We start from the raw sequence: 17,096 nt of genomic DNA on the forward strand, positions 1-17,096 counted from the left end.
CTCTTGTAACAAGCTACTTGGCATCCATGCTACGGCAGCTTTAAATAGAACCTTTGCCTTAATGAGATTCCCTTTGACAAAGAAATAAATAGAAACTATCCAAAGTGCATTTCTGTTAAAATATAACATACATTTTGTGATAATGGAAACAATTATGTGGTTGCAAAGACAGACACAGGAGCTGGTCTAGAGCTCTGTCCTGGGGGCATCAGTTGAATGATCTGGATGTGGTACATGCACTCACAACAGATTTATTGTTAAGCTAGCAAGGCTTACAGAATCACTAACATCCATTCAGATTTCAGACATTTCATCAGATGAAAGTAAATTAATGCAATCATCCCTTGGAAATCAAATTTCTGGACTACTGTTATGAATTTGTGACTAATAAACTGGTTTACAGATAGCGAAGACCATAAACAGGACTCAACACACACAGACATCTCATACTTAATCTGTTATGAGCATGTGACAGGGGGCACAGATGCCAGCAGAGCACACACCCACTTCCAACAGACATACACGCAATCGCAGAGAAATGCATTCCTGCAATCACACCAACCTGTTGATGCAGTACGGCTGTAAGATATGCATGTTGCTCCTTTTGAAGGAATATCAGCAGGAGATGATGCAGCCCAGCAGCACCGTCTGCTGATCCAGCCTCCCAGGAAGTTACTGCACGTGTCCCACTCAGCCTGGTTCACATGAACACAAGCTGTGTTTGCAGACCTCAAATCCCCGACTATAAGCCTCCCACTGAACTCAGCAACGAGTTGATCCCAGACAAATGCAAAAGAACTGAGCTTGAGTTGCTGCAATCAACTGAAACAGACTTCACTAGTAGCTCTGTGCCTCAGACTGGCTGCTGGGAGGAACGGCCACTCTGTTTATTTCCCTCCGCCAGCCTGCCTCCCTCTTGCTCTCCCTTCTTTCTAGTTGCTCTCGTCCAGCCTCCCCTCCCTCCCTCCATGTCTGCACGGCATGGTGTAGTTCCTCCCCCCTAAGTGTCATGCTCTCTGTCATCACAACACAACTCGTCATGCCCAGGTTTACCTTGTACAACCTCTCTCTGTCTCTTCCTGTCCTTGCTTTATTACTCACGTTACGCGTTTCTTCAGCGCGACTTTCCCTCTTCTCCCTCTCCGGCTCTGTCACCTGTCGTTCCTGCTGATATTTTTACATTTGACTCCTGTCACTTTTCTGGTGCATGACCTCTTTGCTAGCATCCTTCTACTTTGCCCTTTTTATTTTGTTCCCCAAGAGGGAAAAAAAAAATAACTGTTGCCTCTCTGGATCCAAACTCACTTAAGCTTTAATGCTAACTTGATTACATAACAGCAGTCTGATGCAGTCTCCCTAGTAGAGCCAAGCGAAGTCTTATGAGGACACAGAGATGCTAGATATCTCATCAATTGAATTAGCCTTGTCTGTGATCTCTTTTTGCTCCTTGTGAAATCATAAGTTGTAGCTGGTTCAAATTTACCTGGGAGGGTGTAGCTGAATGATCCCAAGCAGGGTTCATCTGAGGCAGAAGAGCCAAACAACAAGCTCCACAATAAACCATAGATACAGAAGTAACGCTTTCATTTGCTCATTATTTCTTCTTGCTGTTTTCCCAGTTTCACTTCCAGCAGCTTTAACATTAAAGGCCAACCATGAAAGGGAATGACTTATAAACTGACTTTGCCTTTCCAACTGATGGATTGCTTTGACTTTAGAGATGCAGAACTATAACTGACGGCATGCAAATTTATTTGTCAAACTTTTATTTAAATGAATATTCTGTTTATGTTCAAAATAAAATATTGTCATTTAATATCTTGCACTTTCATACAGGACCTTCTGACTCCACAGGTTACTGTACGTCCCACTTTAACCAATATCCACGACTCTGTCATTCTCAGAAACGCAAACTGCTTACATAATAATGACATGACTTTATTTGTTGTTCCGTTTTTTTCTTCTTCTTCTTTGAATTATGAACATAAAAACGTACCATCAGATTCCGAACCACCATGCAGTACCATCTGGAGCCCATCTGATTGGCAACAGCTTCATTTTTCACCACAACAATGATCCCAAACACACTTTCAATGCAGTAAAAGCACACCTGGATAGTGCTCCAGTGCGTGTGTTTTTTTGCCCCCCATAGAGCCTGGAGCACAACATTATTCAAGCAGTGTGGAGAAAGGACCACGAACATCCAGAGAAGAGCTTTGGATGCCTTTCTAGAAACCTGTCGAACTTTTCCTGAAGAGTACTTAAAGAAAGCTGCCTAGGAGAGTTCCCGCTAATTTAAATAAAAATAATGATAAAGATGACTTTTCTTTTGGCTTACACATGTTTCCATTTGTGTTTGCTATTGTGGAAATAAATCACAGGCCCTGTTTTTATATGAGAGTGCAAAATGTGCACTCCTAGCATGTCGTCCGCAGTAAAGGCTAAACATATTAGACACATCTACGACTGATCAGCTCTGGTGCCTTTTGTTGACAGCAGCAGTTAAACTTAAAAAAAAAAAAAAGCAACTAAGCATGAAGTTTTTATAGGAACTGATGTCAACATTTTGAGAATGTGCACAACAGCTTGCTTTGACATTTTAGTGTGGCAAAACTAGGTAATTACCATTAAACAAAACAAATCAGTGTTTGGCAAACGAGAATGCTGAAGTAATGATAAAGAAGTCGGGGACTACCAGAGTGATAACATTTATCCTGAGGGGATCATGTGTGTCTTCAATCAAATTTATTATGGTCTGCTTTAAGCTATTATTTTTCAAGACATTTCAGGCTTGCTGGTTTCACCAAAGGGAAATGTCAGGGAAATGTCAACCTCAAAGTGATAAGACTTAATATTCCGGAGAATGTAAATGCCAAATTTTCATGGAAATTCACCCAATAGTTGGAGATCAGGGTAAAAACGGTCGACTGACTTGTAGATCTATACAACCACATCACTAAAATTAAGAGGGAGATGTCCAACTCCAAGTGGAACTAATTGTGTTTTCTTGATTTACTATAAAGTAAATGGTGATTTCTGGGTATGAGACAAGCAGAAACCTGTGGCCTGAAACATGAAGCCAATGGAGACAAAAACTGCATACCATCCACTGGCTAATAGAGTTTTTATAATGTTGATTTTTACACTGCTAAACAGCAGGTGCACACCCTAGTTTAGTTAGTGCTATCCGGTTGTTCAGTGATGACGCGATGAATCCTACTTCCAGGTCTAAAGTAGTCTGCGTTTAATATGGCTTTTGTGTTGTTAACATGTTTAATGTTTTGTATTTTCTTCTATTTGATCTCAAAAAGCTCCTAAAACAGTCAGTGATCACTGTTGACCTCCCTCGGCTTTTATTACCACTAATCATTTATTTAAGCTCAGTTTTTAAAACTTTAGGATGTAACTACAGCCCAGCCCATGCAGCAGTATATGAATGACTAACCTCGTATTGTGGATGGATTATCTCAGTTGTTCTCCTGGCTGAAGTTTGGTCCTTTTACAGCATCCTGCCATGCGATTACATTTGTTCCTGACCACCAAGAACACTCACGTTAACTTTTATCAAGTGGAAAAAAAGTTAGCTTGTTTATATTATGCTAACATAGCTGTGTCGCTAGCGGTCACGTAGCACATCATTATATACCAGCTAGCCCAACGTCAGTAACCCTACAAACGTCACTGCTGTTTAGTTTTCTGTCTTCATTTATGCTGGAAGTGATAACAGAGCTGTACGTTTTAATTTGTTTCCAAAACCCCGCAGTCAGGACATGCTATATTGTATTTAGATAGAAGCTAGCGAGCTAACTTCCTGCTAACTTCTAACTCCGTTAAATGTCATAAATTCCGTTTTCATGGATGCCTGGATGTTAAACTCAATTGTTACACCTGGTAGAGCAGAAGGCTGATCATTTTATTAAAGATGAAAGACTTTAGACAGTTTTTCAACTCTCAGTAATGCCATAGTGATCGTTTGATATATGGACCTGCAGCGGAGTTTAGGCCCAGACACGGCTAGTGATGTCAGACTGAACAATCGGATAGCTAATTTCCAGCTTTTCGAATACTGTACGTTAGGTACAAGAAGTTCCTCTGAACTACACGTTTCCATCACGTCTGTCATGTTGCTGGTTTCTGGAGCAAATTTGAGAAAGAACGTGAGGAAATGTTCTCTCACTTGCATGAATGAAATTCTAGTATTTTATTTGTATGTTGCTTAACAAGCATATGTGTGTTTTTGCCTTGCACACATGCAGCCTACAGATGCATCTTGCTGGTCTGTAACTACAGTATGGTCCTTTTTAAAAAAAAAAAAAAAAAAAAAAAAAAAAAAAAAAAAACAGGCAACAAAATGTCAGGTTCCTTGTAAATGCTGGCAGTAATCTCAGTCATGCCGCAGTCTCCAAATCTTGTTTTTTCATTGAATGACTGTGGCTGTAAATAGACTGATGGACTGTTAAACAGACTAATACAACCACGGCTTGTATTCACAAAGCGTCCTTGTACTAAGATTAACTCCTCATGATGAAATTCTTAGAAAAGTCTTAGAATTATGACATTTGCTAGGAAGAGAGTTAAAACTAAATCCTGATAAAATAAATAAACCAATCAACACGGGTTATATCCAAAAATGTTAGCCCTTAGGACAGCTGATGAGGTGAAAAAACAAACTGTGTCACGAAGCTTAAGACTTGTTAAAAAGAGGGAGAAACAACGGCAACATAAATTTAGTCCTGATGTGGCACACTGAAATGAAAGGACATCACCTTCTTCCTCCTGGTGAGCAAACAGAATATTTGCTTATTCAGTTTGCAAAATCTAATAATGCAATTAATTCATCTTTTTCAGTTTAAGAAGATCCAATCATCACTAACCCATTCCCGCCAGACAATCTGCACTTTGTGTTACTCTGAACAATAACACAGCATCCAAAAACAACAAGGCGGTACACATAATACATGCTCTTTTTAATAAAATAACCACCAAAAGAAAGGAGGGAATGCTGCAGACCCACAAAACTACCAATGAAATTAAGTAGTTAATGCAATTTATGCATCAAATGGATTTGCTTGAGAGGAAAAAATACTAATCTATTAAACATTTATTATTAGCTTAACTAGAGTGGCAAGAGTGGATACGAGGACATCAGTGCTGGCACAGAGGGTACACTGTACTACACAGAGAAGTCCTTGATGTACACAACAGCAAAAACTCCCATGCGTTTCTTTACAAGGTGAGGAAGAAATGTCCATTAAGAATTGCAAAAGTCACTTCAGTTCAGGTAGCGTTATATTTGCTCCCCACTTTACTGTTTATCTTTCTTTCTCTCTTAAAAACAGTTCTTCAATGATTCTGCATTCAAATGATGCATAAAATGTAACTTTTATTGAATAGAATATTTCCATTTATGTCTGTCTATCTTGCATCGTGTCTTTTTGTCTGTCATTCCTCTCCTTTAGTTCCCCACCTCTGCTAACGTCTTTCTTTTTACTGACAATGTCACCCCTTTTTTAGGCTCCAACAAACCACTGACAGTTTTAGCAACACCTCAAGGTAAATTCCACAGCGTCAGCTATCTGTCAGCTGCGTCACTGACTTGAAGAGCTGGAAACAGCATTGAAAAAGTTTTTATAGAAAACTGTGGTGATACTTGTACATTTAGTTTACTGTTGACAGAGCAGTTGTTCAGTTTTATGTCTGAATCTGCTGTTAGACACACTAGGTAACCTGCCTTCGCAGGAATGTGTTGCTACAGTATGCATCTGCCCACACTGATAACTTTTTAAAAAGCCTTCATGGTTCCGTAAGTGTCATTGTCTCTGCAGCATTAAAAAATGATGCAGAGGTCTGACCTCTGTGACTGTGGAAGGGTCATACAGTTGCTTTCCTCTGGTGGTTACACAAAAAACACACACAGATAGAGGCAGTGTTATGTCACTATCAGTGCTGGGTACTCATGTTGCAGTGCTGGTGTCCTTCCTAATTATTTCCTAGAGGACTGATAACTGCCACACTAAGAACTACATACAGGGAGTGCAGAATTATTAGGCAAGTTGTATTTTTGAGGAATAATGTTATTATTGAACAACAACCATGTTCTCAATGAACCCAAAAAACTCATTAATATCAAAGCTGAATGTTTTTGGAAGTAGTTTTTAGTTTGTTTTTAGTTTGAGCTATTTTAGGGGGATATCTGTGTGTGCAGGTGACTATTACTGTGCATAGTTATTAGGCAACTTAACAAAAAACAAATATATACCCATTTCAATTATTTATTTTTACCAGTGAAACCAATATAACATCTCCACATTCACAAATATACATTTCTGACATTCAAAAACAAAACAAAAACAAATCAGCGACCAATATAGCCACCTTTCTTTGCAAGGACACTCAAAAGCCTGCCATCCATGGATTCTGTCAGTGTTTTGATCTGTTCACCATCAACATTGCGTGCAGCAGCAACCACAGCCTCCCAGACACTGTTCAGAGAGGTGTACTGTTTTCCCTCCTTGTAAATCTCACATTTGATGATGGACCACAGGTTCTCAATGGGGTTCAGATCAGGTGAACAAGGAGGCCATGTCATTAGTTTTTCTTCTTTTATACCCTTTCTTGCCAGCCACGCTGTGGAGTACTTGGACGCGTGTGATGGAGCATTGTCCTGCATGAAAATCATGTTTTTCTTGAAGGATGCAGACTTCTTCCTGTACCACTGCTTGAAGAAGGTGTCTTCCAGAAACTGGCAGTAGGACTGGGAGTTGAGCTTGACTCCATCCTCAACCCGAAAAGGCCCCACAAGCTCATCTTTGATGATGCCAGCCCAAACCAGTACTCCACCTCCACCTTGCTGGCGTCTGAGTCGGACTGGAGCTCTCTGCCCTTTACCAATCCAGCCACGGGCCCATCCATCTGGCCCATCAATACTCACTCTCATTTCATCAGTCCATAAAACCTTAGAAAAATCAGTCTTGAGTTATTTCTTGGCCCAGTCTTGACGTTTCAGCTTGTGTGTCTTGTTCAGTGGTGGTCGTCTTTCAGCCTTTCTTACCTTGGCCATGTCTCAAAGTATTGCACACCTTGTGCTTTTGGGCACTCCAGTGATGTTGCAGCTCTGAAATATGGCCAAACTGGTGGCAAGTGGCATCTTGGCAGCTGCACGCTTGACTTTTCTCAGTTCATGGGCAGTTATTTTGCACCTTGGTTTTTCCACACACTTCTTGCGACCCTGTTGACTATTTTGAATGAAACGCTTGATTGTTCGATGATCACGCTTCAGAAGCTTTGCAATTTTGAGACTGCTGCATCCCTCTGCAAGATATCTCACTGTTTTTGACTTTTCTGAGCTTGTCAAGTGCTTCTTTTGTCCCATTTTGCCAAAGGAAAGGACGTTGCCTAATAATTATGCACACCTGATATAGGGTGTTGATGTCATTAGACCACACCCCTTCTCATTACAGAGATGCACATCACCTAATATGCTTAATTGGTAGTAGGCTTTCGAGCCTATACAGCTTGGAGTAAGACAACATGCATGAAGAGGATGATGTGGACAAAATACTCATTTGCCTAATAATTCTGCACTCCCTGTATTTACTTGTATAAAATAAGGAAGCATAACTGAATCTTGAGATATAAAGTCTACTCTCCTTGTTGCTGCTCATCTTGTAGCCTCATCTCAGTGATCACTGCTGCTGTGGTGTAGATCAGCTGGTTGGTTTCGTGATGGTAGCAAGTAGGGATTGCCCACAATGCTCCATTCACACCTTCTAGTAGACCTTCAGAAGGTACTTCATGTAGTCACGGAGGGTCCAGGTTTCCAGCTTAGCCATGATCATGATGGGATCAGCTCAAGGGTCGTCAGGTCCTGCGAAGACCAACTGTGTGGGGTGATGGAGCACCTCTTCAACCTGAGCCTGAGGCTGGGGAGAGTCCCACAGCTCTGGAAAACCTCCTATGTTGTACCAGTGCCAAAGACTTCACGCCCCAAGAACCTCAACAGCTACAGGCCGGTGGCTCTGACATCCCACCTGATGAAGACCCTGGAGCGGCTGGTCCTGGCTCAGCTTCGGCACCTGGTGAGCTCATTGTTGGACCCACTTCCGTTTGCCTACCAGCCTGGCATTGGAGCGGATGATGCCGTCATTCACCTCCTACATCGTTCCCTCACTCACCTGGAGACCGCTGGGAGCACTGTGAGAATCATGTTCTTTGATTTCTCCAGTGCCTTCAACACCATTCTTCCCATGGGCCTGAAAGACAAGCTGGAGAACTCAGGAGTGGACCATCACCTCACTACCTGGATTTTAGACTACCTCACCGACCGACCACAGTATGTGAGAACTCAGGGCTGTGTGTGGGACAGGGTCGTCTGCAGTACGGGGGCCCCACAGGGAACGGTTCTAGCTGCGTTCCTCTTCACCATCTACACTGCAGACTTCTCCCACAACTCCACCCAGTGCTTCCTGCATAAGTTCTCTGACGACTCTGCAATAGTCGGCTTCATCACTGATGGACACGACAAGGAGTACAGAGGACTGACCCAAGACTTTGTGGAGTGGTGCCAGCTGAACTACCTCCAGATCAACACTAGTAAAACCAAGGAGCTGGTGGTAGACTTACGCAGGCACAAACATCCTCCACTGCTACCACTGAACATCCAAGGTATGGACATCGAGGCTGTGGACAGCTACAGGTACCTTGGTGTTCATCTGAACAACAAACTGGACTGGACTCATAATTCGTTTCACATACTTGGGTCAATTACTTTTCACAGTGTTATCAGTTCTGTCACTAGTTAGCTAACGTAAACTAATGTAAGTCTATTAGTCGCAACCAGCCAACCAACCGGTGACGTAATGTTCTGTACTGGCACAAGAAGGCGTTAAACATGTTCTTAAAACTTAAAGTTTAAACATTTATTTTTTAAACCCAGCTTCACAGACAGTATTACATTTACGTGAGTTAAGAGTAGGGCTCCATAATGTAAATTAGACTTTATACATGTAGAGTTTACTGACAGAGAAGGCTACACCTACGGCTTGGGTTGGGTGGAGCTGCTACTACTGGCAGATTACAGTGCCAAAGCTGTCGCTAGATATGCCTGCCATAAAACTATTCTTATACCAAACATTTTTACTGAGAATGCCAAATCCAAAATTCCATCCAAGTAACTCAGGGGAACTCTTCAAAACTGTTGGTATCAAAGCATTTCAACAATAAAAAAGAGGCAGCAAAACTAAAACACTGGAAGCACGCTGGGATAAATCCTTTGCTGTCCAAAAGGAAAACGAAAGCAGATGAATGTGAAAAACAAAGGCAAGGCCATCTGGAATAATGTGCTCTAAATAGAAGAGACAAAGACGGTTGTTTGCCAGAGTAATAATAGACAGATTTGGTGTAGACAAATCCATCCCCTTTTAGAATAACCTCAAGAACCTCAACAATGAAACACCAGTGTGCATGTGTTTCTGAAAGAAATAGGACCAACTATCAGAACTTCAATGTCCAAGTGTTTACAGTCATGATTTTTCAATAAATAGCAGTGGAACGGTCAGATATTGTGTTGTTGTTTATGGAAATTTTTACAGAATCTATCAATTTAAATCTACAGTAGACAGGAAGGTAGGTGATGAGAAGGTAGATTGATCTGAATAGATTGCACTGGTCAATCTCAATCACCTTCAAAACAATCCATGAGGAAATAGCTTATGGAACATTTAAGCTCTCCTGGGGGAACTGTATCCCAGAGATCTGAAGAATCAATACCAAAGCTGTGGCCCAATCCGTCACTGAGACCTTTTCATGGTGGTTTCTCCTTTAATCTGTATATTTGATATAAATGGTGAAGACTTGAGAGTTCAAGGTCAATGTTTAAAGAACAGCATGCTACTGTTTTTTCTGTTGTTTTTTTAAACATGTGAATTTCACTCTACTCAAGATGTGGACCAATAATCCTGTGGCAACAGTTGAATACTGTCTTCTGCGGCTCTGGTGGAACGTTCCCTAAAGACAAATGCTGAAGCGTGGAGGTTAAGAGAAGCGACTCTGTTGTAGAAGACAGCGAGTGAATGTTCTCCAGTTGTAGAGTGGACTGAAATGCTCAAGGCCTGAGTAAAGCTTGCTGAGCTGACTCAGATAACAAATTCACAGCTGTGTCTTCAGTTCCTGAGTGCAGATCTTATAACATGTTCTAAGTATTGTTAACACCCTGGAACTTCAAAGCGCTAATTTTCTCTTTCTGCCTCTGTCAATATAGGAATGCTCGTAATCCGGCACCACCTGCTAAGTCTTACTGATGTTAAGAGGGAGGTCATATGGGTGTCACTGCTGCGACATCTCTCTTTATGTTTGCCCTACAGGCTGTTGATCTGTCTTCTGTTCTTCACAGTGACGCTGCAGGCATGTGAGGCCAAAAGAGATGACAAACAGCACAAGTGGGTACCTAAAAACCAAACTGCACAGTAGCTTTTAATACTTGATTTTGACACAGGATGTCATATGATAGATAACTTTCGTGCTAAAATTAAATTACAGGTAGGGCTGCTATGACTAGTCACGATTACGCCGACTATCAAAATTGCTGACGACTAATTTAATAGTTGACGAGTTGTTTGAAGCTTTGTAAGATCCAGAAAGACGCAGGAATAGGTAGTAGGATTTAAGAGTGTAATAACGGACTGAAACAGAAGATGGCAGAAATGCATCTACAAGGATGCCAGTTGCCGTTAAACCCTGAAGAAGAAGAAGCAGCAATCTTCGGTATCGTAGCTGTGTCCAAATTCAGGGGCAGCATTCTTCGGAGGCCACATTGATAGGCCGATTACATGACAGCGACGCGACGAAGGCTGTCCACGTTTGAAGACTCCTCCAAATGCATCCTCCTTCTCCCCAGATTTGAAGGATGGGTCGGGTGTATCCTTCGTGGCCCAATCTATCCCAGAATTCAATGGTTGATTCTGTTGCTTGTTTTAAACTCATTTATTTTAGTGTAAGAACAACTATTTTAAACAACTGCGCGCACATGCACTACAAAATTACAAAAAGCTCAGTCTTTTACTAAAATATGAAGGAAGCTGTAAAGAGCCATGCAGTTTGATATAAACGTCAGGATAAAAAAATACTCATCAATGAATAAAACAGGAAAAGAGCATTTTTTAAAGGAGAAATGTGTTCAGAAACCAGAGATTCCACTGACTAAAAAGATACACACATAAAAGAGTAGAAAAGCTAAATCTAGTGCAGTCTTTCATGTCCAAAACAAGCTGCACAGAAATGTTCTTTAAGTCTGACTGCCTATAGCAATCGCAAGAGCACAGAGCAAGTGCCACCATCAGTGCTCTTTCCTAGCAATAGCACCCAGAGAACTGTGCTATGTCTTTGGAGCTGAAAAATCAGCTTTGTGATCTGAAGGATATGAGCTCCTCTCAGCAGAAATGATTCTCTTCATAACAGTGTGTTGTGACGATGTGCCTGCATTCAGCCATGATAAACTACAGCAAAAATACTGACACCAATTAAATATCATATGTAGAAATCCACCTTTTTACATTTTACACAAACAGGAACATCATGGTGGATCACGCAATGGGAACCACAGGTGGACAAAAATGTTTTGCCAGTGACTCAATGAGACTCTTGGGATGTATCAGTACAGGTAAAATATTTAATGCACTCTGTTTTAATTTGTTCTGCTCTGGGTCTAATACACCAAAGACTGTTTAAAACAGATGCAGGTACCACTCTGAAATATAACTGTGACGTCTTTGAATCTCAGAGACTTTGGAGGTGGCAAACCTGGCAAAGGTTGAGCCTTTAAACACCTCTAAACGAAGCATGGTTTTAATGCAGTCATTCATCCTTTGTGCTGACGTTTCAAAGGCATTTCAAGTGGGGGAAGTGTAACACTGAATGAGTGGTGAGTCATCTCCAGTCAGTGTCAATCAACTCATTTCATACACTGGAGCTGATTTTTCCGCCATCATTGCCATGAGATTTTTCTGCTTACAAATTCTCAATTCCCACATTGTTTTCTGATGAGTTGTGTGTGGAAAAAAAGACCAAACAAAACTATTTTATTATCTCTGCATTCCAAAGACTTCCACGTCTCAGCTATTCAAAGGCTCCACTGCCACTTTGACTTATAGGCACCAATAAATTAAAGTGAAAAACTTCAGGGAAATGACTGCAAAGGGTCAAAAAATTTGGGACCTGTCTTCACTGCAATTCCTGTTCCAATATGCACGGATATTGCATGTGTTACGATATCTCAGCGTCCCAGACATCTTAAATCACTGCCTTCTATTCTTATTTTCAACTTTTACTCATAAATGATGAAAGCTGAACTGAAGTGGGCTCGATAAGGAGTTTAAAAGAATTTACTTTTGATATTGGAGTCAGTATCTATGAAATGCCAATCCACCCCCCCATCCAACTAGCTGAGAGCGATATGAAAGCACTGATCTCAGTTCTGCATTACAAACATACGAGGTTATTCTAAGCACAGAAGTAAAAAGAAAAGCACAGAAATTCTTGTAATCACACAAACTTCTGCATGCAAACTTCTTCAAACACACATCCAATCACTCAGTTGCAATTCTGCTTTGCAGACATTAATTGAATTGCTCTGATAAAAGCTAACTGCCTCCTGAAACATTCAAAGGCTTTGCACTGCGGTTAATTTTGAGACATACACACAAACAAATTGGTACACATACACACACCAAATTCTATTTCAGCTCCCCAACTCCAGGCTATGCGAAGCCGTGTGCGTGTGTGTGTGTGTGTGTGTGTGTGTGCACTTGTATCAAGAACACGCCGTGACTCAGACAGCACAGAGGGGAGGGGTCAGGGCATGAGGCAGCACTCACAGGAACACGTGCGTGCCCAATGATACTCTGAGAATCACACGTGCGCATGCGCAAAAACAACACAAAGCGACAATCCCCTGTTGATGTCGCATACTGAGGCGTCCCAAACTGTCCTCTGCTTTCTGCGGCTCCATCTGCCCTCACTGCTCCTAATCCAGCTCTCTTCACTCCGCTTATCCCCACACAGACGCACACACGTGCGCTCGTACGAGGCATGCATGTAAACACACACACACGCCAACATGCATACATTATTCATACAGCTGGGTAGGTACATGGCACGTGCAACTTTTGAAAGTTAATCGGGGGGTTTTTTCTGGCTCAGAGTGGCGAGGAACTCTGCATGGCAATAAGCAGGTTTGTTTTGGTTTTTTGGAGACCTGTGTGTTAATTTCTGACCATCTTTATGCTGTTTATGACAGAGTTGTCTTTATTTATATACAAAATCACACCTGTGTCGTCTTTGGTGGTGGTCTGGGTGAGTCCATGGTGTAAAGAGCTGGCAGCTCTGTTTGATATCCGGCTGATATTTTTTCCTGTTAGAGGAGGTAACCTGCTTAACCGTGCATATGACATCTGTTCACCTCAACGATAAATGCATTTCTTAGAATTTATAAACCCCTACTCTTTAATAACTCTGATTTGTCCCAGCAACATTTCTGCTCATGTGACTGGGATAAACAGAGACTCACAGCAGCTCTGTTTTGAGGCCTTTTTCCTTCTGCTTAATGGACGGCTCTCTGCTGTGCTCTGTGCAAGAGGAAATTCTGTGACACTGTTGTCTGGATGTTCTTCTACAGGGAGTGCAGAATTATTAGGCAAATGAGTATTTTGTCCACATCATCCTCTTCATGCATGTTGTCTTACTCCAAGCTGTATAGGCTCGAAAGCCTACTACCAATTAAGCATATTAGGTGATGTGCATCTCTGTAATGAGAAGGGGTGTGGTCTAATGACATCAACACCCTATATCAGGTGTGCATAATTATTAGGCAACGTCCTTTCCTTTGGCAAAATGGGACAAAAGAAGCACTTGAAAAGTCAAAAACAGTGAGATATCTTGCAGAGGGATGCAGCAGTCTCAAAATTGCAAAGCTTCTGAAGAGTGATCATCGAACAATCAAGCGTTTCATTCAAAATAGTCACAAGAAGCGTGTGGAAAAACCAAGGCACAAAATAACTGCCCATGAACTGAGAAAAGTCAAGCGTGCAGCTGCCAAGATGCCACTTGCCACCAGTTTGGCCATATTTCAGAGCTGCAACATCACTGGAGTGCCCAAAAGCACAAGGTGTGCAATACTCAGAGACATGGCCAAGGTAAGAAAGGCTGAAAGACGACCACCACTGAACAAGACACACAAGCTGAAACGTCAAGACTGGGCCAAGAAATATCTCAAGACTGGTTTTTCTAAGGTTTTATGGACTGATGAAATGAGAGTGAGTCTTGATGGGCCAGATGGATGGGCCCGTGGCTGGATTGGTAAAGGGCAGAGAGCTCCAGTCCCACTCAGACGCCAGCAAGGTGGAGGTGGAGTACTGGTTTGGGCTGGTATCATCAAAGATGAGCTTGTGGGGCCTTTTCGGGTTGAGGATGGAGTCAAGCTCAACTCCCAGTCCTACTGCCAGTTTCTGGAAGACACCTTCTTCAAGCAGTGGTACAGGAAGAAGTCTGCATCCTTCAAGAAAAACATGATTTTCATGCAGGACAATGCTCCATCACACGCGTCCAAGTACTCCACAGCGTGGCTGGCAAGAAAGGGTATAAAAGAAGAAAAACTAATGACATGGCCTCCTTGTTCACCTGATCTGAACCCCATTGAGAACCTGTGGTCCATCATCAAATGTGAGATTTACAAGGAGGGAAAACAGTACACCTCTCTGAACAGTGTCTGGGAGGCTGTGGTTGCTGCTGCACGCAATGTTGATGGTGAACAGATCAAAACACTGACAGAATCCATGGATGGCAGGCTTTTGAGTGTCCTTGCAAAGAAAGGTGGCTATATTGGTCGCTGATTTGTTTTTGTTTTTGAATGTCAGAAATGTATATTTGTGAATGTGGAGATGTTATATTGGTGTCACTGGTAAAAATAAATAATTGAAATGGGTATATATTTGTTTTTTGTTAAGTTGCCTAATAACTATGCACAGTAATAGTCACCTGCACACACAGATATCCCCCTAAAATAGCTAAAACTAAAAACAAACTAAAAACTACTTCCAAGAACATTCAGCTTTGATATTAATGAGTTTTTTGGGTTCATTGAGAACATGGTTGTTGTTCAATAATAAAATTATTCCTCAAAAATACAACTTGCCTAATAATTCTGCACTCCCTGTATGTGTCTGAGGAAATATAGGTAGCACTCCAAATACATGATTACAATTTCAAACATGTGAATGTGTAATGAATGTACAGTGGTCCCTCGCTGTAACACGGTTCACCTTTCGTGGCCTCGCTGTTTCGCAGATTTATTTTGTGTGCAATTTTGCATGCATTTATTTTTTTAAAATAAAAACAGTGCATTGTGTTCTGCGTCCTGATTGGCTGTAGACCATTGTCAATCAATCTCCTCCGTGTCTCCGGTCAGTACAGAATGGTCAAATTTACATAAATCTTCGATGGCTAGCAGTGTGACTCTGAAGTGCTGTACCAGGGCTGTTCGATATATCGATATATATCCGATGACGATATGAAAACGTCTATTGTTTCATTTTACACAATCGTTTATTTCATGGTGTCGCAAGATAAACTGTTTACGGCAATATTTTTTTCATCGTTTTGATGGTCACTGTAGAATTCATTTCTCAAAGTACTCTGTTCTTTCTCTTATATTTAATATAACCACACTGCGGACGGACCAGCAACTGCTTTCGTCGTTAGCAACAACGACGGTAAAACCATCGCGTGGCTCTGCGTCCGCTTGCTTATTACTTCTTCTTTGGCTCTCGGAGGAGGCGGAGGCACTTTTTCTCCTCTCCCTTATCTTCCCTGCTTATGTCCTTGTCTCGTGTTGTTTTTGTATTTTCCCTGGAACACTCTCTCACAGTCTGTTCTCTAAAACCTAAAAGAGGAATTATGGATTTGATCAACTGGTCCCTAAATGCAATTGACACCCCTTTCTCAACGAGAAGTTTGGGCTTGGGTGAGCCTGAGCGCTGAAGATATCTACCTGTTCGGAACCATGGTAACAGGGTTCTGGTTGATCGGAGCTGGCTTGGCCCTGACTTATCGAAGAATTAAGAAAGCGGAACTGGCTGTTCAAACCCCTCACAAGGCTGCCCGCTGGGATTGAAACGATGGGAAGAGGCGTGAGTTTCTCAAAATGGGTCATTGAGTCAGCACAGATAAGATCTTGGAGAGGCTACGGCTGCTGTGAATACTCAGAATAAGATCTCTGACTGCAGACTGGATACATCTCGGAAGGGCTAGCCCGGAATAACATCTCTGGGCGCAAATCGGATGGAATCTCGGGGAGGCTCACTGCCGTGAGTTCTCAGAAATTGGCTCCTTGAGCACAAGAAATGACAACATCACAGAACGCAAGTATGGCGAAGCTCGCGGTTCTCCAACGGGAGATTGAGAGACCAGTGTTGGACTGTAGAACTGCTTTGAAATTCATATGAGCTGTTCGCACTAAAGTAAAAAATACCATCACTTATGCGGATACCCCTTTGGCGCCAGCTGCAAGGCCGGAGCTGAACAAAACACCCTGATAACGACTGTGTTGAGTCTGTTCCTTCCCATTCCATGCAAGGCCACCTGGGTTGGCTGGAAGACTGTTTACTTAGCCTGGCAGGGCGAAGGACACTGTCTCAGCTGAACTCTGGACACGCACACACATACATATACTGATAAGCACTCACTGACGCATCACCCTCCCTACCCCGGATCCAACGCCACCTCCAACGCTTACCTCCCCTCTGATGTGGACATCGGGTCAGTTGGAGGCGCAGTCGAAAGATTGCAGCGGTCCCAGATCAGATGTACACACTGGGACTCTTTCCCATGTTGCTGTCTGTGTTTATTGTGCTATGGTGTGTTGATATCTGTGCATTCCTGTATTATCCTTCTGTGTTACACATTTCGATGTTTTTTTTTCCTCGCTACCTAGCCTGACCTGTCTCCCCAATGTGATGTTTGTGTATTGTATGTACGGTCGGCAAGGTCTGTCATCTCGGTTGTGGGCAAAAGACCTGCAACTGACAAATAAAGGCCATCTCATCATC

At 42.1% G+C, this 17,096-nt stretch overlaps 1 protein-coding gene across 8 annotated transcripts in view; it reads right to left on the minus strand.

The window, feature by feature from the left end:
* LOC120736871 (thyroid hormone receptor alpha) overlaps window positions 1–17,096 on the minus strand; it is a 120,813-nt gene that overhangs the window by 27,925 nt on the left and 75,792 nt on the right. Inside the window, exon 1 of one of the 8 annotated variants that reach the window (XM_040037230.1) lies at window positions 563–3,202. The exons of 6 other annotated variants lie outside the window; for them this stretch is intronic. In XM_040037230.1, coding sequence (XP_039893164.1) covers window positions 563–594 — 32 coding nt within the window. In that variant the 5' untranslated portion in view covers window positions 595–3,202. Of the gene's footprint in view, window positions 1–562; window positions 3,203–17,096 lie in introns of those variants that run through there. One more of the 8 variants, XM_040037229.1, reaches the window with a different exon arrangement.

This window comes from Simochromis diagramma, unplaced genomic scaffold (genome assembly GCF_900408965.1).
Source record: "Simochromis diagramma unplaced genomic scaffold, fSimDia1.1 OVJJ01000516.1, whole genome shotgun sequence".
Classification (NCBI taxonomy): Eukaryota; Metazoa; Chordata; class Actinopteri; order Cichliformes; family Cichlidae; genus Simochromis; species Simochromis diagramma.